Genomic DNA, 22,981 nt, shown 5'->3' on the forward strand with positions numbered 1-22,981 from the left:
CAGATTCTGATTTCAGAAACTTCGCATTCAGGAACAAGGTAGATATAAGCAATGTAAAGATATACTTGCTTCAAATAAAATTTGCATCTGGAATAGCTGCAGATATCCAACACCTTACTTAATGAGGAACATGTCAAGTTGGTGAACACTAGGGATTACTGTTTACTGAAAGGGAAAAAAAAACTTTCCAGGGTTAACAGATTTGCTAAAAAGTTGTCCAAGAGGCAACTTATAACCATGGTCTAGCAATAATTTGAGAGGTTTGAATTATTTTCTGGCCTTCAAAGGCCAAAGCACATCAAAAAAGGAACAAAACAGAAAGAAAATCAGGAAACTGCTCTAAAATATAATTTGCTATACAGTTTAGAACAGGCATGTCAAACTGCTGGCCTGTGGGCCAGGTGCATCACGCCAAAACCATGCCCACACCATGGCCGGCAATGGGGAAAAAGTCGACGTCACAAATTTGACATGCCTGGTTTAGAACTAATGTCATAATTGAGCTTCCAAACAACATGCCTAAATTGAGAGAGCTGTTGGATTTCACAGATTTCTCTACTGATGGATTATAGTAACTCTCAGCTGCTACTTGCATTTAATTTTTCTGTATTGTGTTTAACTGTTTTTATGTCTATGGAGATTCTCAGTCATCCAGGTCATGGTTGTCCCAAAAGTGTTTTTTCAAGAGGCAACTGGACTTTCTTTGTTTTTCCTTAAAACATCTTCAAGGAAAAACAAAGAAAGTCCAGTTGCCTCTTGAAAAAGCACCTTTGGGACAATTGTTTTTATGATTAATTGCTGACCAGAGTCATTGGTCTGAGATGGATAGCTATACAAATTGAATAAATAAAGAAGAAAAATAAGAATACAATCATCCTTTGGAAAATTGAGTAAATCACAATTGACTGAGTTTACAGAACATAGACGGATAAAATGAAATGTACTATAATGGCTTAGTAAGGTTGTCAACCTAGTTAATTGCTGCATACATTTTTTTAGGGAAGTACAAATCATCTGAAATAGGTACCTTTATAAAAGTGTTAGAATGAGCAAAGAATTTCCTCTTAAATGCATTACAATGACCAGTGGAAGACTTGCACAGCTGTTTCAACAGTTGTTCCTTGTGGGAACCATAAGTAAAGCAAAGTGGCTGTGCATGACAAGATGCAAAAAAGAGCCAGGATCAGCCTTCACAGCACTGTGAAAATTATATTGCTTTAAGGGTGAACACATTATTAGGGCAAACATTTCTACAAAATATCTCTTTTAAATGTTTCTTTATCCACATTGTTTTGAAATAATGCAGAATAGCACTTTTTAAAACATTTTTTCCATATAATCATTTCTGTATAATCTCAAAATACAGATAAATTGCTAAGCACATTGGTTTGTGCTTAAATTGTAAGCCGCCCTGAGTCTTCGGAGAAGGGCGGGATATAAATGGGATTAAAATTTAAAAAAAAAATTAAATTAAATTATTAAAATCTGAAGAACCAGGGCAAATGTTCCACAGATTCTGCCAAGAACTCCTACATTTACTTTCATAGCCTTGATATTGGAGGTTTGTTATAATTTTCCCTACAGCCATTTCACAACAATATACAAATGTAAAGTTTGATACAGGAAAGCAAAACGCAGTTTCATTTCATTTCTCAAATTTCTAGTCCCCCTGCCCCAATTAAAACCAAGACGATTGGCAAACTATTTCTGTATTATTTAGGCAAGTAGTGTTTTGACAATAGGAAAAAGAAAACAAAACATCCTGTTAAGCTATTCACAAAAGTTTGCCAATGGCATTAAAATATGGAACAATCTTATCTACAGAAGTAAATATCAACAGCAAAACACTATTCAGATGATCTGCTTCTTCCTGCTACTTATTTACTCTTTTCTGTATCAATTCCACAAGCCAGGGGAAAGAGGATAAATATTCAAAAATAATGAAAAAGAAGGAAAAGCAGAAAGATAAATCTGAAGAAAATCAATCCTATCCTCTTCAGGGGTAACAGCACATTTTCTTAGTAAAGTTAATTTCACCACAGCTTCAAAAGTTATCTGGAAATAAAAGCATCTTGTCTAGAGAGAAAGAAAAATAGCTGTATTTTTTAAAAATAAAATTTTATAAATCAATCCCATCAAGTATAACACATAATGTAAGCATCCCTTTATAATCCTACCTTGAAGTACTTCTGACAAGTTATAACGGAAGTCCTTTGCCTTGGCTGCATGCATGGCAAAAATACAGATACCATTACTCACATTATCAGAACCCACAAAACCCTTTCAATCTTCAAATTCATCTTTTCTCTGCCCCCTTGGACTTAATATACTAGTAGTTATAACTACAATATATCCAACTCTACTTTCCTAATCTAATTGCTTGCATTTTAATATTTATTTTGTGCCTTCTAGTCAGTCTTATTTTCTGATGACTAAATAGACAGGTTGATGCAGTTTTCTTGATACCATTTTCAGAAGTGTGTGTCACTGCCTTATTCCTAGGGCTCAGAGTGAATGGCTCCAAATCACCCAGATGGCTTTGATGCCTAAACTAGAACTTTTGTTTCTCTGTTCTTAGTTCAACACTTTAACCTCTCCTCCAAACTGGCTTTCTTGCTTTGTTTTTACTAAATGAAAAATGAATAAGAATTTACTATTGCTAAATGTTTGAACCAGATTTTAGTTATTAATAGGAGGAACTGGAGAAACACCTGCAAGGCCACTGTGAATAGTATTCTAGGTATCAGTTGAATAAAGTTGTGTAAATTTGCACTAAATTGGAATCAAGCTGAGCAGGTCCTACAGAAATGACTGAGGTCCATCTTTGCTTAGTTAATCCAAACAATTTCAGACAGCTGATCCTAAGGAAATAGTCAGAATTTTTACTACTGTCAGCTCTGCCACCTATGTTCTGGATTCTGCCTTTCCTGGCTGTCTAAGGCCTTGTAGAAGGTGACACATGACTGCGTCCAAGCAGTAGTTAATGCCACTTTGAGAAAGAATATGGTTCCACCCGGCTTGAAGAATGCAGTGATTTCCCCCTTTCTCAATGTTGTTATTGAATCCAACAACATTGGCTAACTTTTTTGTAGTGAAAGTAGTTCAGAGAACAAAAAGCATTGGTATTCTTCTGGACTGGTTTAGGGAGTTAGAAATGAGATATTGTTTTGTGATGGTTATCCTCTTTCCTTCATAACCAGTCCCAGTCACTGTTGGTAGAGGGAAAGAAATCAAGGCCCCTCTTGCGTGGGAGAGAGGGCTGTTCTCTCACCCCTCTGTTTTAACACTGCATGAAGCTATGGTGAGATTATTTGGCAGCATGGGGTGAAGTATCATAAGCACACTGATGTTAGTTAGTTGTTCATCTCTGACAGACTCAATGCCTGGAAGCCAAAAGGCTTGGATGAGGAGGAACTAGCTATAATTCAATTCTAGAAAGATAAGTGGTTTTGTGTTTCTGTGTCCTCTGCTATCTTTAAGTCTTGATGGAACAGCAATTCCCTGCACAGAATTTGAGGGTCCTTTTGGACTCATGGCTCCTGCCTGAAGAACAGCTGTCAGCCATGGTTCAAGGGGCTTTGCAAAAATTCATTTTGTGTGCATACTGTATTTAGTGTCCCAACTGACAGCCAGTTTGGTCTAGTGTCTAGAAAGCCAGAGGCAGTGAGTTCTTGTCCTGCCTTAGCCATAAAAGCTGGTTGGGTGACCGTAGGATTCACAGGATTGTTGTTGTGGAGAAAATAGGAGACAAAAGTGTGTGTTAGATATGTTTGCCACCATGAGTTATTTGTAAAAATAATAAACTTTGGATACAAATAAATAAACAAATATTGTGCTCATTCCTAGGCCAAAAGTCTCAGGTCACAGTCATTTGTGCCTTACTCATGTCCTGCGTGGACTACTGCAATGCATGATACATGGAGCTACTCTTGACCACCCAGAAACCTCTACTGGTCCAAAATGCAGCAGCAATTCTGGGCTGCCCAGAGTTTGCCAGTATTACACCACTACTGTATAAGCTGCCTGGCCTCCTTTTTCTTTCTAGATGTAATTCAAGTAGCTGTTCATTAACTTTAAAGCCTTGAATAGCACAGGGTCAGTTTATCTGAGCAAATACCTCTTCCTGAGGACATCCTCCCAGATTGGATAGGTGGCAGTGCTCCAGGTCTATTAAATCTTACCATCTATTGGGACCTAGGAAGCAAGCCTTTTTCCATAGTGGCACCTAGCCTCCATGCTGAGATATCCCTTACCCTCCTGGCCTCTTTCAATGATAGGCCAGGAGTGTAATGGCTGCCGGTGGTATATAAGAATTTTTAATTTTGTTTTATTATATGTATGTCTGCTGTAGGTTATTTTATATAACATGGGAAACCATAAAAATGTTTTACATAAATGAATAAATATTGGGGAAATTGAATCTTAAGATATTACTATGACTGAATTCTTACCTAGTACTTCCTCGTAATCAACAAGTTCAAACCAAACTACTGCAACTGATGTCCATACTCCCAGAAGTGCAATTACCATGAACCATGTAAAAAAAGAGCTCCCAGAAACTCCTTCTTTCTTGGCACTCTTGTTTCCACCATGTTTTGCTTCTGTAAGACATAAAAATGAAATATTATCAGAAGTTAAAAACTTTGGAAATGAATTACTAAATAAAATGTACATAAAAGGTAATGTTACTATTAAATACTGTACATGACACTATTTCTAAAGTTTGTTCATAGATTAAAAAATTAAGAGCAGGCAATAAAATCCAAGTGGTGAGATGTGCATGGCAAGAGAAAGAGATGGAGTACTCCTCAGAAGTAGCGCTTACTGGTAATCTTATTCTCCAGTGCCCTACCTCTTTGCCTGGTCATTCCAGCTTAGGTGGTCCTGATCCACCAATTGCTGCAACTTAACTCCTAAGAAAGTAGAGAAGGTCCTTGGGACTGTAAGCCCAGCCACCTGTATTTTGAATCCATGTCCTTCCTTGTTGGTCAAGACCTCCCAGGAGTTGACATGTGATCTGATCCAAGTACTGAATAGATCCTTGGGAAAGGGGATGATTTTATTAGGTATGAAGGTGATGGGGTCTACCCCCTTTTCAAGAAACCATCACTCTAACAGAGCTGGATAATTTTCATTTAGTTTGTAACCTTCTCTTTTCAAGGTGATTAGGCTACAATCTCAAAGGACCATGAAGGCAATGGATTTTCTGTATCTCTTTAGGTCTGGCTTCTAACCAGGCTATAAGGCTGAGATAGCATTGGCTGCATGCACTTTGTGATGACATGGCAGGCTCAAGATAGGGAGAGTGCATTCCACTTCTGGCTCTTTTTGATTTTTCAGCAGTCTTTCATGCCGTTAATCACTGTATTATTTTTGAGTAGCTTAGGGGATTGGAAGCATGGTGTTCTAGTGATTCCTCTTTTTTCCAGGGCCAATTGAAATCAATATTAATAAGGAAGAAATCTAGTTCTAACATCTGCTTTTTGAGTTTTCTGAATTAAATTTGTTTTAATTTAATTACACAGAAAACATCAATTTTTGCATTAATTTCAACATGCAAATTCACTTCTTTGGGACAAGATAAAATTCATAGGAATGTTTTCAGATCCACTTTTATTTATCAGAAACACAATACCAACACTTAAAATATATGAGAAATTAGCCATGGACCATGTCAATACAAAATTCTAAAAACCCACTTGTTCAAAAATTAACTGCTTCATTTATATTTATTTAACTTTAATGCTATAGTTTAAATCTAAGTGGAAGTGATTTTTCTTCATTGAGAGTAATGTTATTGGCAATATAAACAAGAAAAATAAATAAAAAATAAATATAAATTATTTTCTCTGCCTATTTTCTTTTCTATTTTCTTTCTACTTCCATTGTTTCACCTACTGCTGAAAAATACCATTTATGTTTGTTCTTTCTAGAAAACACCATTAATGATATTTTCCTCCTATTAACTCATATAATGCATGTGCATACAAGACTTGCACCAACTAATTTAAATTTAAATTATGCTTACTCCTAGTCTGGTTGGTGCATCAAGTTTCCTTTTTTTAGGTCACACACATATAATCCAGTATATAGTATTTTTAAACATATGTTTATATTTATCTTTTCAATCAGTTTAAAATATACTGGAAAACTGCAGTTTTATAATGTCCCCTACCTTTATTATTCACAGTATCATAAAATTATTCAATATTATAAATGTTCATAGAGAACACTGAAGACGAAAAAAGAGAGAACTGGTGTATCTTGAATATAAATATCTAGGTAAAATATGATTGGGTTCATATAAATAAAAACATTTTCACATAATATTTTCTGAACTGAACTATTTAGTATTTCTAAAGATATCACAATTTTATATTTATTTTTAGAACAGTGAAAACATTGCTGCTATGGGCGTGCATATCTCTTAAGCCTTCAAACATTTACTGGGAAGATTAGTTTCTGTTTTGGTCTTCTCTTAGAAATCACATGAAAATCTCATTTTTTACCCTGCCTTTAAATTTATCAAATGATATTTAACAAAGCCAAAAGTGCTCATTAAAAACTCCTTTACAATTTAAACTTAATTTTTCAGAGCTAAACAAAAGTTACTATCTTTCACACAGACACTGCCAGTAATCAGAAAGTAGGTCAATTTCCAAAACTGGTATGCTTTTGCTTTCATCCACCACTTGTCTACAGCAATATAATTAAGCATTAACATGTCAAGAAACATATTTTAATTGCTTTAATTGTATGATATTAATTCTGCTGTATTTTTATAATATTGTATTTTGCTATCAAAAATGATCTATGTTCAATCACATTTAAAAATTCTAAAATCAAGTCTTGTGTAATGGGGACATACAATAAATGAGATAACATTTCAAAATTTTAAACTTAAAAATTCCATTTAATTTTTAGCTAACAGTGTTTTAAATTTTGTTGCTCAATTTGAAAGTCATAAATACATTCAATATTCCAAGCTATCAGAGACATACCTGAATATTCAGCCATGGTATCAGATCCTTTTTTCCATGAATAAAGTACACTTTAAAATAAAACCAGTGTCTAAGATACAAACAGCAAAATTCACTCTCATATAAGCCTTGGGACAGCAGCATAGGAAGATCTTTATGGCGAACTCAGCTAAACCCCGAAATTAGACCCGACTGCAAACTCTGCTCAAAAGCTATTTTTAGTGCAGCCATCACAAGCTAAATGCTTTTATGTACCCATATTGAAACCCAGTGCTGGCTGTAATCAAGTTTACCCTCTCCTACTAACAAAGCATCCTGGGTAATGGGTTTTTTCTGTCTCATTTAATCTCTAAACATCAGCATACCAGAAAAGCAAATGGAAGAGATTTTTTTTTAAAAAATGCATGCTTCAGCAACTAAAATCTAAGAACATTAAATCTTCTACACAAACTCAGACAAAAGTCCAGGAACAAAGTTTCTCTGTCCAATCTGGGCATCAGACAGTCATTCTTACCTGATGCTGTTATTCAGTCATCCCATGTCTTTGTTTTTGAGTACCGTAACTTGTTTACAAACTTGCAAACAACTGATAGAATTTCATGTCTAATTACAAGATAATATTGTTCTTAATAAATAAAATTTCCTTCAGTGCAGCAGTGAACCACAACTGGTAATAAGTTAAAGCACAACCTTCATTACAAAAAATCCAAAAATATATCCATAAAATTTCACAATATGTTAAAATTTAGAGATTGCTTTGTTATCAATTTGTGAAGTAAGAAAGACAGGAAGCTAAAATACATGTTAGTTACTATATAAACCAAACTTTGAGTGAGAAATGTAATAGAGAATGAGTCCACACTACAATATTAAGCAATCTAACACTCCCTTCTGTTTTTTCCCTAAAAAGACATTAGGATTACTTCATAACTACTGAATCTGGACTGTTGAATTACAGCCCCCAAATGAAAGATTCGGCAATGGATGGCCTTTATACTGATCCCCAGAATATAGTTTGGTTGATTTAATGCTATTATCAACCTAAGTTAGTCCAGGTAGTCCTCAACTTATGACAATTGAGCCCCAAATTTTTGTTGCTAAGCAAGATAGCTGTTGTGTGAGTTTTGTTCCATTTTACAACCTTTCTTGCCACAGTTGTTGCTAATCACTGCAGTTAAGTTAGTTACACAGTTGTTAAAGTGAATCCTGCTTCCCCGTTGCTTGCTTGTCAGAAAGTCAAAAAGAGATCATATGACCCCAGGACACAGCAACAGTCATAAATATGTGCCAGTTGTCCAAATTTTGATCATGTGACCATGAGAATGCTGCAACAGTTGTAAGTGTGAAAAATTGTCATGTCACTTTTCCAGTGCCTTTGTAACTTTGAATAGTCACTAAATGAATAGTTGTAACTTGAGGACTACTTGCAACAATTCTAAATGTTACAACAAATAATAAAATGCTTATGCATTTGATACAAATTACGGAAGTCCTACCTAAGACATCAACTGTATATTTAGCTATAGACCCAGGAACTTATTTCAGAATATAGTACTATAAGGCCTCAATTCTTAGGGATATTTTGGGCAAACTCCCCAAAACAAAATGAACATTCTACAGTAACAGAGTACAGTATCAGAAAAAAACATAGTTTAATAAAAACATATTGGCTCTAAATAACTCAAATTTTATTTTTTTTATTTATATCACACCTTTATTATTGTCCAAGTATCCAGCTTTTCCAGATTTCTTTCAAATAAGGGACTATTGTGCAGTTTTTACATTATTTGCAAGCAAATATTACTTTGATGAAATGTTTCTTGTTCAATCAGTCAGGATGTTTTGGTCTCCAAATATCCAATTCCCTATTGCTGCAAAGGAGAAATGTAATTTCTCCACTTAGTAATATCATGATGATTTGCTGGCCAATCTGATAAACATAAAATCATCAGATAAATATTCCAATTTTGGGGATTTTTAAAATTTAAATTGATCTGGTTTTTTAAAGATGCATTTATACTTCTAAATGCATAAAAGCAAAAGGAGATGTCAAATACATTTCCCAAAGTGTATGTTTGTGGGAAAACTAATAAATATTACTTGAATTTGAATGTAGATGAAAGCATACTTTTCCCTACTTCAGAAGAATAGTTCCTAATTACAATTGAAATATTTTTGTTGCATTTTTGATAATCATCAACATGACAAGGAATATACAAACACAGACAGAAATCAGTATTAAATACTAGTCTTTCAACTGTCCCAAATATGTTTTTCCAAGAGGCAACTGGACTTTCTTCTTTTTTCTTTGAAGGGACGCCGCAATGCAACTTTGAGGACCAGTTGTCTCCTTTTTCAGCACTATTGGAACTTTAAACACTGAACAACTGATTAGTAAGCAAAGACTTTCATTAGTATTCCCTGTACATTGGTCACATTAGCCTTAATTTGCTGTTGTTTTTCTTGATCACTTCAATAAAACAGATTACAAATTGACTTTAGAGTGAAAGAATGACTCAGTACCTCCAACTATGATTCTTTTCATTTTTTGCAACATTTTTATGTTACTAAACAAGAACAGTTAATAAGGGTAAGGGGGTGAAAAATTAATAAATTTGTTGTTGTTAGTTGCAAAGTTGTGTCCGACCCATCGTGACCCCATGGACAACGTTCCTCCAGGCCTTTCTATCCTCTACCATCTTCTGGAGTCCATTTAAGCTCACGCCTACTACTTCAGTGACTCCATCCAGCCACCTCATTCTCTGTCCTCTCCTTCTTCTATTGCCCTCAATCTTTTCCAGCATGAGGCTCTTCTCTAGTGAGTCCTTCCTTCTCATTAGGTGGCCAAAGTATTTGAGTTTTAGCTTCAGGATCTGGCCTTCTAAAGAGCAGTCAGGGTTGATTTCCTCTAGGACTGACCGTTTTGATCGCCTTGCAGTCCAAGTGACTTGCAGGAGTCTTCTCCAGCACCACAGTTCAAAGGCCTCAATTCTTTGGCGCTCAGCCTTTCTTATGGTCTATTTTTCACTGCCATACATTGCAACTGGAAAGACCATAGCCTTGACTATACGCACTTTTGTTGACAGGGTGATGTCTCTGCTTTTTACTGTGCTGTCTAGATTTGCCATGGCTTTTCTCCCGAGGAGCAAGCGTCTTTTAATTTCTTGGCTACAGTCCCCATCTGCGGTGATCTTGGAGCCCAGGAAAATAAAATCTGTCACTACCTCCATTTCTTCCCCATCTATTTGCCAGGAATTGAGAGGGCCGGATGCCATGATCTTGGTTTTCTTAATGTTAAGTTTCAACCCAACTTTTGCACTCTCCTTCTTCACCCGCAACAAGAAGCTCTTTAGTTCTTCTTCACTTTCTGCCATTAGAGTGGTATCATCTGCATATTTTAGGTTGTTGATATTTCTCCCGGCAATCTTAATTCCAACTTTTGATTCATCTAGCCCTGCCTTTCTCATGATGTGCTCTGCATGTGGGAAAATTAGGAGGAGGAAGGAGTATTATGTAAGTTTGCTGCCTTGAGTTCTTTATTAAAAAGTAATAAAGATGGGATAAAAATAAAATTATATTTGAACAATTATTATAAAATGCAACACACAGTCTATGGTGTTCTCTGTATGAAAAGAGAATCTATGACAGGGCTTTTCAACCGGTGGTACGCGTACCACTAGTGGTACGGGAGCACATGGCTGGTGGTACGCGCAGGACCGGTTGAACAGCACTGTAAAAAAAAAAGTAAAAAGCGTTTTTTTACTAACCTGCTTTCAGCTGCATTCTGTTTCTCCATTCACTTCTTTTCGCATGTTTATGGGACAAAAAAAGTTCCATGAGATTTTCTAACTTTTTGCATGATCTCGCGAGAAGTTAGAAAGTCTCATGGAACTTTTTTTGTCCCACAAACTTGTGAAAAGAAGCGAATGGAGAAACGGAATGCAGCTGAAAGCAGGTTAGTAAAAAAAACGCTTGGGGGTGGTGAGGGCAACTGGGTGGGGGTGGGGGCTGGCAGAACCTGGCTAGGCTTGTCCCATCCAGACATCTTTTGTGCTTGCCAAAAGGAGGGAGCCCTGCCTTTCCTCCCAAACGCTTGAGTGGGGTTTCTGCGGGGTCTCCACTGCAGGGAGGTCCATGTCTGCAGCCACGAGGACGGCACTGGGATTCCCCTCCCCACAGTGTGATGCCGGATCGGCCCTTTGCGGAGAGCTCCCGGCAGTCTGCTGGCTCCCTGGAGGCGACCCCAGCCAGTGAAGAGAATGGGGGAAAGGCAGCAAGCCTGGAACTGGCCCTGACTGCTCCGGAGGACTCCTGGCATTCTGCTGGCCTCCCGGAATGGTCAGGGCTGGTTCCAGGCTTGCTGCCCCCCTCCTGCTCTCTTTGCTGGCTGGAGCTGCCACCGGGAGGCCAGCAGAATGCTGGGAGCTTTTCTCCCATTCTCCTCACTGGTGACCCCCTGTAGAGCTCCGTCAGTGACATGGCTGAGCCGGCGGGGCACACAGCCGAAGAGGCGCAAAGCAGCGGTGGTTAGTCCATGGGCAGCCCCGGAGCTGAGGGGGCACAGGCGACATAGTTCCGACAGCTGGCAGGGCCCGCGAAGTTCCCATGACCTTTGCCCAGCCTTGGCCCGACTTCTCTACCCGGTGGCCAGCAAAGGGGGGCGGGCAGGTGGGGAGGGAGCCACTCCCTCATGGCCAGGTAGGGGAGGCACCGGGCCCGGCAGGGGTAGGCATCCACCTGGCTCCGCTTCCCTGTGCTCACATGGTTGGTGCAGGTGGGAGCACCGAGCAGTCCGCGGACACCACTCACCCTCTGCCAGCCGAGCCCAGGAAGCCAGAGTGTGCCACCCCCAAAGGGGCCTCGCAGTGGCACGGCCGAGCTGCGGAGGGCCGGGCCAGATGCCCTCGGCTCTTCGCCCCTGGAGCACTCCCAGGCACCCTTTCCTTGAACTCCCCGGCCAAAGCCATGCTTTCGCTCCCGGCCCTCTTGGCTTCCGCGGAGGGTCCCGAGGCAACGCGGCAGGAAAGGGTGAAAGGTGAGAGGAAGCAAAGGAAGGAAGGAAGGAAGGAAGGAAGGAAGGAAAGAAGGAAGGAAGGAAGGAAGGAAGGAAGGGACAATGGGAGAGAGGGAGGAAAGGAAGACACCCAACCCAGTCCCACCCCCCTCTACCAGAGACCCACGGATTTTCCCCCACAGGCACCCTGCAACCTGAGTGATGAGCTGGCCACACCCCCCAGCCACTGACTTCGCTTGTCAAAAGGTTGCAAAAGGTGATCACGTGTCCCTGGGACACTGACTGTCATAAGTATGAATCAGTTGCCAAGCATCCGAATGTAAATCACATGATCCTGGGGATGCTGCAAGAGTCATAAGTATGAAAAATGGTCATAAGTCACTTTTTTCTGTGCCGTTGTAACTTCAAACAGTCACTAAGCAAATTGTTGTAAGTCGAGGACTACCTGTACTTTATATATTTTTTTTCCTTTTTTTGGTCACGTTTTTGACACCTTGCTGGGCGACTAGTAGTACTCAGATAGTGCCTTATCCTAAAAGTGGTACAATGGGTGAAAAGGTTGAAAAGCCCTGATCTATGAGGTTCCTGTGATTTATGAACCATTTGGTATCCCGTTTCAGTTGGACATTAGTTACAACTCAGCTGAGTGGAGGGTAGCTGTTAATCAATGGGAGAAGTAAGAAAGAGAAAGATTAATCTCAAATCTTAATAATTTATGCTTTAATTCTTGTTTGTATCATCTGTGTGGCTGAATGTTCCCAATAAAGATTTATATCTCTATCACACTTGAAAAAATAAACAATATTAACAATGTTGTGACTTGTAAAATAGAAAAGTAGTTAATCATATTTTATCACTATCGCAATTTTAATTACTTTTCCACTATTGCAATTTCAAGGTAATAACCTAAATTCCAAATAGCTCTAAGATAGAAATCCTGCCTGGTCACTTATTTCCAAATACATGTTTAAGAGAAAAAATGTTTCACAAGCAGCTTTTGGCTTTGACTTTTGCCCAACATAAAGTCTGTCCAATCAGATTAAAATGCCTAATATATCATATTGACCTATTAATATGACAAGAAAAAAGCTTGTGCATATACTGAAGACGCAATATGCTTCAAGAATGGATATCATTAAAGCATTCCCCTATCACCTAAATGAAGAAATTGTAAAACCTTACTAGAGTGAAGTTCCTATCAGTAATACACATTTAAGAATTTTTTAATATGGAGAAGATCTACAAATGAGGCCTCTGTTATAATAGTTATGAACTTAATCAGCACATCACAGAATTGTTACTAAAATAATTATTAGAGCAAAACTATATTGTTAGATTTTTTTTTTCAGAGAAAATGACCATTCTACAATCACACCACTCTTTAGTAGCTTTTAAATTAGAAGCTAGAAGCATTTTAAAAAAGCAATATAAATGAACAAGTTCATAATACAACTATTATAACATAGGTTTAAAATGAAGAGACCACACAATAATTCTGTTATTCTCTTCAGGCTGAAAAATCAAATATAATTTGCTATCATGAGTTTAGAACAAAGTTGATTGGAAATCTACAAATGTACTAATAAAACAGTAGACTCAATAGCATTTAAACACTGTCACTTGCAGTTAAAATTAGCAAAGATAAGATTTACACATGAAGCTCTTGAGAGCTGCTGTCAGTATGATCTGATTTGACATAACACAGCTCTCTTCATAAAGTTATTCAACTTTTCCACAACTAAAACTTCAAATTTCAATACTGACATTTGTGGATCTGAAGGATTTTCCAGCCTACTTTTTAAAATAAATAAATAAATAAAACAAAATTAAAACAAAAGCTTTTCATGCAGCACATCAGTCTACAAATGTGGTTACAAAATAAAGTGCTCATACTCCATTCTTATCACACTTTACCAGTTTATGATGTTGATCGGGAAACAATCACCTTGATGTAAGGAAAACTTCAATGAATAAAAAACCTACAATGAAGAATCCAACAAACCATGTTTAAGATGCAGCACTGTTTATAATTCTAATATTTAAAAATAAGAATATGCAAGTATTTCTTAGAACTATTTCTAAAGGAAAAGTCAAAGAGCCATTTCAATTACATAGTAAGCAATGTGGGGGGGCTTTTTTCTTCTGTCATATACTGCAGACATGTCAAACACAAGGCCCGGGGGCCGGATCCGGCCCGTGAAGTGGTTTCATGCGGCCCGTGAAGCCATCCTGGAAACAGTGAGCCCCCACTGCCTTGGCCCTGGCCCAGAGACCCTCCTTCTGCCAGAGACCCTCAGATCTGTCCCACTCCTGACCAGGCCCCCATAGGCACCCTTGATGCGAACGATGTAGAGCTGGCCACGCCCACCCAGTAGGCCGTATGCACTCTAGCCACATCCACCCAGTAGGCCACGCCCACCCTGGCCATGCCCACCTGGCCCCCTGAGGGCAACCGCAATGCTGATGCGGCCCTCAATGAAATTGAGTTTGACACCCCTGATATACTGCATTTCTATTTTTATGTCTTTCACATCTTTATACCTAGGTTTAAAGTGCAGGTAGGCCTGCATCGTTATCTTTAAAAGCAGGATAACAAAGCTATATAAAGTGAAGTAATACAACTATGAGAAGAGGGAAAATTTAAAAAGTAAATATAGTATATTTGTTGTAATGTAAAGGCAGCCTGTTAATTTAAATTCACTAAGTTTTCATATCTGACTGACCTAGTTAGTCTGGTGCTATTCTCTGTCCTTTTCAATGTGATGTCTTCTTCCCATCTAGCTGTATTTCTTGTTGCAAGTTTCTAGGAGGAAACTTATCATTTAAAGCTTTTTTTAACCTTTCAAGTTTTTCTGAACATTTTATCCTATTTTGCAATAAAAGAGATAGAAACAATTATTACTGTCATTCAGAAAACAGAGCTTGTTTTCTTTTCGTAAATAGTTCCTTATACAGGATTTGTTTCTGGGATAGAATAAAAACTGAATGATAAAAAAGTGAGAATAATCAGTTTTAAAAAGGGATTTACAATAATTTAACAGTAATGTATTCTAAAATATAGAGGAAATGAGAAATATACATTTGTTATTTTTTTTACACTGCAACTGAATACTAGACTACCCCAAATGAATATGTAGCAGGAGATATACTACACTTTTTTTAAAATCCCATTTATATCCCGCCCTTCTCCGAAGACTCAGGGCGGCTTACAATCTAAGAAGCACAAATCAATGTGCTTAGCTTTTCAGTAATCTAATAATTTTCAAAAAAATTATTGGCAAAAATTATATAATAATTGTACCACTTTGAGGCAGACTGCTTTGAAAGTCACTATGAAAACAATGGTATTCGGGAAAAATATTTATTTGGTCATAAACATTTTATGTAGCCTTACTATAATATTAAATTAAATTAGTGAACATTCAAAAGAAATGTACACAAATCCACATCAACCTCATAAGTCTTTTATAATGAAGTTTAAAAATATGAGAAGGTGGGAACCAATGTAGATTTAAGAAGGGCTTGGTGGTATGCCAAAAACCTGTCCTCTGGAATAAGATTTTCTTCCAAGATCCAGGTGCCTCCCATTTTACTAGTGTTTCAGAGAGCCTTAAGACCTGGATTTTTGCTCAGACTCTGGCTAGGATGGTGTAGTCCAGGGGTGTCAAACTGGCGGTCTGTGGGCTGGTTGCATCATGCTGAGGCAGCACCCACTCCAGCTCCCGCAATGCGAAAAAGTCGTGATACATCACACACATCATGTGACGTGGTGAGTTTGACACCCATGGTGTAGCCTCATCTGAGATGTATATTTTGCCACCAACTTTTGTTATCTTTGAGTTTTGTTGTTGATTTTCCTTCTGTTGCTGTATTCTTATCATTTTGCATGAATTGCCCAGTCATAGGGAGTCAGAGTATACAAATTCAACAAAATACCATGCAAAATAGCAAATTACCTGAAAAATCATTTTCTTGTAATGTGTACAAATCTGTTTACTGAGAACACATTCATAGTGTATCTTGTGTCCTACAATGTTAGCAGAAATGTATGTAATAGGAACCAAAGAAAAGATTATTTTCAATGGCTACAATCAGGCATGCAAATACTATCCAATACTATCCAATAGTAGGCTTGCTTTTATTTATTTGTATCCCACCTATTTTTACAAACAACCAAAGGCAGTGAATGTATCCAACATATCTTTCTCCTACCTATTTTGCCCACAATAGCAACCATGTAAGGTGGGCTGGACTGAAAGAGAGTGACTGGACCAGTGTCACCCAGCTAGCTTTCATGGCTAAAGCAGGACGTGAACTCAGAGACTCCTGCTTTCTAGCCTGGTGCCTTAACACTAGACCAAACTGATTCACAATCTTATATCAGTCCTTTCTGAAAGGCAAAATAACTTTGCCAATTTCACCTCCTTCCGCCATTCGGCTTATTCCACAGTAGTAGAAAATTTCATGAAACATGGCAAGAAGCAATCATATCCTTCTTCTTTGTTCGATTAAGAGAAATTTCTTTGAATCAAAGAGCACCAATGAACAGAATTGCAGTGGGTGCATTCCAGCCTATCTTGGCAAATAAAAGAAACATCTGAGAAAGGCAAAGATAAATTCTGTTTTCTTCCTACCAAATATTTTAAAGATGGTTTGCTCAACTGATTTACTACAATTTTCTGGCTTTGCATTATACTTTAATAAACTAGATTCTCAAAGCACGGTAAGATTAAACTATGTATAAGGAGATTACCATTGAGTAATCTTTTGGTACCATTGAGTACTATATGCACGCACAGCCAAAATCAATGAGCAAATTACATATCAACTAGAACGTTCTGCAAGAAAGATCATGTTAAATTCCTTTAATTATGGAAAAACTAATTTAAGACTATACTTTGCACATATACTTCTTTTGAAATATGCATTCTAAATAAGTTAAAAATAAAATCTCCCTCAAGTCAAGCTTGATTATAATAATCTTGATGAAAATAAAAGAATCTTTTTACTAATTACTGAGAAAAGGCTATTAAGATAAACTAGATTTTAAGTCCCAGTCACACAAAGAATTATTCGATAACGATGTAAATATCATTAATATCTTAATTCCAACATAAAACCCCACTCAGATTATACTAGGAAATATTTTGAAAACTAAAGGTTTTTGCAATATTATTAATGTTTTGAAATTTTAAAAGAGCACTAATGTTATTCAGCAATTGGGGTGGAGAAGCGGAAGAACCTCCAACCTTAAAACAGCTGATTTATTATCACTAACCAGAGTTAACTGCTTATTGTATGAACAGTATTCCAAACATTTCCATATGCACTACACATGTTTTGAGAGGACAAAAATTTCCTTACTAGTAAAGTGCCAGTACAGACGATGAAGAAGAAGCATATTTAAATGGAAGTAGGAGATGTAAAACAATCTGGCCCTAACTCATTCTCTTTTCATCAGCAGTTGACATGTAAACATTTCAGAAGAAATCAAGGATTGACCAAACTGAAGGAGCAAAAGTACGCTGGGAGCAAGGCAAGGGATATAAGAATGGATATAAGATTTGCCTAAAAAGATTAATTAGAACAATAATCCTAAAGTTTATAACTTAGGAACATAAAATGGAGAAAAATAAAAAGATAGCAGCTGCTGGTTTTTCTACAGCATGTAAGCGTAGATGTAACTTCTTTCCCCATGACTTACATTTTTCTGTATTCTATTTTTTTCTAATCATCAAAACCATTTATCATAATTTCATGCTTTTCCATTTCACCAAAATGTCTACAAGGGATTTTCTGTCACCATTATACTTAGATAATGTCTTTTTTCTAATCAAATTGTCAACTAGTCATCTCAGCAAGTTCCATCTCCTCCGTTGTGGGTAATGTTGAATGTATCTACTTTTGTGCATATAAAATAATCTTGCTGTAGTTATTATAAGTAAAGACAATATATAAAGACAAAGTTCCATTAATTTTTCCAGCTGCTTTTCAATCAGACCAAATATAAAAGCTACTGGTTTCAACTACGGTATATATTAATTTTTAAAATTTTCTAAATTAATATATGTACCGGTAATCAAGTTCAAACCTTTCTGCATTTTGGTTTTTGTATGAAAACCAAGCATGATAAAATGTCCCCTCTTGTTTACATTTCCAACATAAATTGGAAGTATGTTTATACATTCTAGATAATTTTTCTGATGAAATATACCAATGATATATCATTTTATAAAACTTCCCTTGAAGATTACAACATAATGTAAATTTCAGTTCTTCAACCACACATTCTGCCATTTTTCCATTTTTAAATGTTAAATAGAATAGAATAGAGCTGGAAGGGACCCTGGAGGTCTTCTAGTCCAGCCCCCTGCTCAAGCAGGATTTATGCATAAGCATTTTTAGCCTGTGCTATCATACATTTTTCTCTTGTTCTTGTGTTTGAAATTTTAAGAGACATTTATACAATTTAGCAATAACATGTTCATCATCTGCACACAGGTCTATTTGAAACTCAGCTTACAATACTCAAAACCAAAAACTCTTTTATCTACTTTCTAGTAATTGTAGATAAGACTTGTCACTGACAAGTGTAACCTTCTGCCTCCAGATCTTCTCTTGAATTTACTTTGCATTTTACATTTTCCTTGATAAAATTCTAATATGGTTAATAAGTTAACCACTTGTGTATACTTATCATTTCTCTTCTATGAGATGCTTCTTGTGCTTAGAGCCACAAAGGTATTTTTGGACCCAACCTGGATTTATATCTGTTCCATTCTCTCAGTATGCAAATCTAACAAAATGGTTTTTAAAAAGCACATTAAGCTTAGGTGGATCATACCTTAAAAATCCATATCACCCAAACTCAGGCCTTATCCCTCTAGCTCCAAAACTCTTTTATTTCTCAGCAAATATCCACTTTTTAATCAAACCAAAAAATTCAGCTGACTCAGGAATTCTGGGAGTTGAAGTCCATGAGTCATAAAAGAGCCGAGGTTGCCTACCCCTGACCTAGGGCAATGCATTTATGAAGTTGGGAGTAGAAGGTAAAAAGATATAAAATAACAAATGTTTTGTGCTATTTAAAATTCTATTCTTCTAATTTCATAATAGTTTTAAATCGGCTTGTTTCATTTATCTTAGTTCATCCAGGTACAAAAATTATAACAAGCTTTGATTGAAAAATGGAAACAAAGTTTCTGAACACCTCATGCACATAGTTCAAAAAAACTAGAATGAAAGTCAGGAAGGCTGCTAAGATAATTGTAACAGTATTAAACTATATTTTAAAGATACAACTGAAGCAACCCAGTAACTTGCATTTTGAGCAGAATGCAGAGTATTCTTTTGAAGGGCAAAAATACCGTTGGTCTCAGCTACAATTTGAATAAAATACCATGGTGGTTTAAAGAAGGCACTGATGGCTCAGTAAAAAAAAAGTATGGTGGGAAAGAGAAAGTTGACACATAACAGTAGTATACAATACTTAATATTCATTATTGGATTAACCTCCACAAAATATGTAAAACAGCCCTTCCAGACCACATTAAAGGTTAAGGTAATCAGCTTAATTCCTGTGGTTTTCTTGCAAAAAATACAAAAGGTTATCACTAAATCTTTGGGAATATTTTTCAACCTTTCCCTCCTGTTTATAGCCCCAGATTTCCCTTTTTTTTCTCCATGCAAATCTTAAACAGGTCCAGCCTGGCTTGGGTTTCCAACCACAGACAGGATCAGCCAGTAGAACTGCCATAGCATGTTTTTAATCTTTCAATGTGAATATCAGTGTACTCTTGCAACAGAAATTTACATTAATCCGTTTGAAAATAAGTTCCCTTATGTGCATTTAAAAGATTTGCTGACCAGATAAACTCACCATTGCACAACCTTTCCTTAAAACCTCCCAACACAGGTGTGACCTGAGTACATCGCGGAGGAAGAAATGAAGCTCCTCCTAGTGTTGTCTCTCTTTTGTGTGCGTTTAGGGAGGAGGTCAAAGTAGAAGGGTAGGAAGCCCTTTGAAAATCTGTAGCTTAAACGCTGCAGGAAATGAAATCCTAGAGCCCATCCTACTTTCCTTCTGTAATTCTAGGTACTGTCCCACTCCAGAACTGAGAACACCATTTCCCCCTTGGGCAGAGAAGCAAATTCAGCCCATTTGGGGAGAGGAAGGTGCAAAGGAACCCCAAAGCGCCAATTTCGAAATCGTGGCGCGAGCAAAAACCCGACCTTCTGCGGCTTCCTAAAGCGGCGACCAGATGGGAATCCCAAGCAGCTTCGGCTCGGGGAAACCATCACGTTTCCAGCAGCAGAGAGAAGAAAGATGGGAGACGCTTCTCTTCGCCCCCCCCCCTCCATCCCTCCATCCCCACCCGCGTCCGATCCAGCTGCTCTTGAGGCCCAGCGAGCCGACAGTTACTGACCTCTCCGGGCTCCGGGTCCGGGACTGCCGCTTTTGGGGCTCCTACGTGGAGCCATGTCTCCTCCTGTCAGGTAATGCTGTTCTGGGAGCGCAGGAGCCAAGGGCTGGGCGGGGCCGACACGAGGGTGAGGATGACAATACTACCCCTGAAGCAGCTCCGCCCCGCGGGTTAGACTGACCCGGCGGCCACGTGAACCAAGCCGTCTGACGACACGAGATTGGCAGCCAGGTTCGACCAATCGCGAGGCGGAGATGGAAAAGCCGATCAAAACCTCATTGGTGAATGGAAGAAACGTCGAGGACGTTGAAGTTCGCCTGGGCGTTGTCGATAGCCGCCGGGAACGCTAATCGCCTGGAACGTGGCACGGGGGAAAGTGGGGTGCAGGGTGAGAATGTGTGTGTAGGGGGTGGGGGGTGGGGGCTGGCCTTAGGACGATTGTCACGAAGCTGCGGCTCTTTGGACGATCCGTGCTTGGTGCATAGAGAAAGAAAACAGAGATGCTATTGCTGTAGCATCCTATTTTATATCTTTTCAGTTGCACTTTTATTTAATCGATTCCAAATCTTTGCATGCAGCCTTCTCGGAGAGCTTTCTGCTCTTGCGAGGACCCAGGGACAACAAAAGTAAAATATATCTGAAAGTGAAAAACTGCGGTTAACTTCATACAAAACCTAGGTGGTAACATCGTATAATAAATACTTGGCGGAAGAGAGGAGTTTTGCAGATTTTCCTAATGCTCAGTACATTTTGTCAGATTCAAAACCTGAGGCGCTATGGTCTGTAGCTGGAAACGGAACAGAAGGCCTTCTCTCCCGTGCCGTAAAATATGTCTCTTAAAAGGAGATGGAGAATTTTGAAAAGAGCTTTCCTCTTCCTTTAACTGTAGTAATACATTAAGGCATCCAATGCGGATTATTTAGTGTCAGTCTTAGTTTACTTTGCACCAGTTGCAGCTTTCAGACTTTCCAAGACAACACTTGCAGAATTTTACCTTCTGTCTCGGTCTGTAAACCAGAAAACACAATTTCAGATTAACTTTCTCCTTCCTGACTTGAACAACATAGGAAAACGAGGTTGAGATGAGCCATCTCCCACAAGCTTGAGTAACAAAAATATACCTTAATTATAATTTGACTTAAGGTCTCAGCTGAAAGACGTACACATTAGCCTTAGTGTGCTGTCCAATATGAGTTAATTAGCGTAAGGTACCTAGTCTTTACCTAAAGTTAGTTTGAAGATTGCTTGTGATAAGATGTAACTATGACCATATAAATGTGTATTCAGACAGATACCATCTTGATTCACTCAGATGCAGATTCATGAATATTTATTTATTTATTTATTTATTTTTATTACATTTATATCCCGCCCTTCTCCGAAGACTCAGGGCGGCTTACAAGCTTAGCAGTAGCCTTCATTCTATGTATATGCCTGCTTGTTAGGGCTTTCACACACCCCCCCCCAAGCGGCATTATTACAAAGTCAGCTTAATTGCCCCCAACAATCTGGGTCCTCATTTTACCTACCTCGGAAGGATGGAAGGCTGAGTCAACCTTGAGCCTGGTGGGATGCGAACCTGCACTAATTGCAGGCAGCTGGTGTTACTTAAGGAGGCATTAGCCCACTGCTCCACCAATATGAGGGAAACCTTGAGATATGAGGATGATAGGACATGGTTTTACACATGTAGACTTGGAACCAAACTAGTAGTAATCAGTACTATGCACGGGGCAAAAGAGAATGTAACCATTACCCTTGAGTCCTATCCCTTCTGTTTCTCCTAAGATTGCTATTTGCCCAAGGTAAAACACGCTGCCTCTACTGCTAGTCACAGGTGTACCCCCTAGATTATTTTGGCCACCTTCAACAAATTCTCATGCTGCTGCCACCTGCCACCATCTACTTATGAAATGTTTTGTGCATGTCGGATAGGATAACTAATATTCTGCAACATGAATATCAAATTCAAAATGATTGTGTTTGACAGAAGCAATAGACAATATAATGTTTAATAAAGATTAAGGCAAGATTTCCATTTAGGAAATGCATCAGATAAATAGATTTAGAGCAGGAGATAACTAGTATAGCAAAAGTACTTCTGAAAAAGATTTTATATTAATTTATATTATTATATAAATTAATATATTATTAGAAACTGGATGTGAATCAGCAGTGTGGCTACAAAAAACAGAGGCAGTTTGAATAATGACCAAGTTGCTGGGCTGAAAACCAGGAGACGAGGTGTTCTAGTCTTTTCTTAGACATGAAAGAGTCTAAGAAAGCAGTAGGAACATTATTTGTGTGTGCTACAAGAGAGTGATAATTTAATATGAAAATATTAGTCTGAATGAAGAGACACATAATTTCCAAATCAGAGGGATCACTGTTCCTTCTTTATTTGGCATTGGCCACACATCTTTAATATTGAGTCCATAGTTCAAGAATTCAGTAATCTGGAAAAAGTTCAAAGAAGGGTAATGAGGGTGCTTGAGGGACTAGAAACCACATTTTATGAGTTTAAAGGAACTAGGTTTGTTTACTTGTGAGTCCTTGGTGCTCTC

At 37.9% G+C, this 22,981-nt stretch overlaps 1 protein-coding gene across 1 annotated transcript in view; it reads right to left on the bottom strand.

The window, feature by feature from the left end:
* Window positions 1–20,586, bottom strand: part of ASPH (aspartate beta-hydroxylase) — a 110,275-nt gene extending 89,689 nt beyond the window's left edge. The window contains exons 1-2 of the mRNA XM_081324250.1: window positions 20,421–20,586; window positions 4,452–4,601 (exon numbers count right to left, since the gene is read on the bottom strand). Coding sequence (XP_081180376.1) covers window positions 4,452–4,601; window positions 20,421–20,475 — 205 coding nt within the window. The 5' untranslated portion in view covers window positions 20,476–20,586. The remainder of the gene's footprint in view (window positions 1–4,451; window positions 4,602–20,420) is intronic.
* Between the last annotated feature and the right edge of the window lie 2,395 nt (window positions 20,587–22,981).

The sequence above is a fragment of the Vipera berus genome (assembly GCF_964194415.1).
Source record: "Vipera berus genome assembly, chromosome: 3".
Classification (NCBI taxonomy): Eukaryota; Metazoa; Chordata; class Lepidosauria; order Squamata; family Viperidae; genus Vipera; species Vipera berus.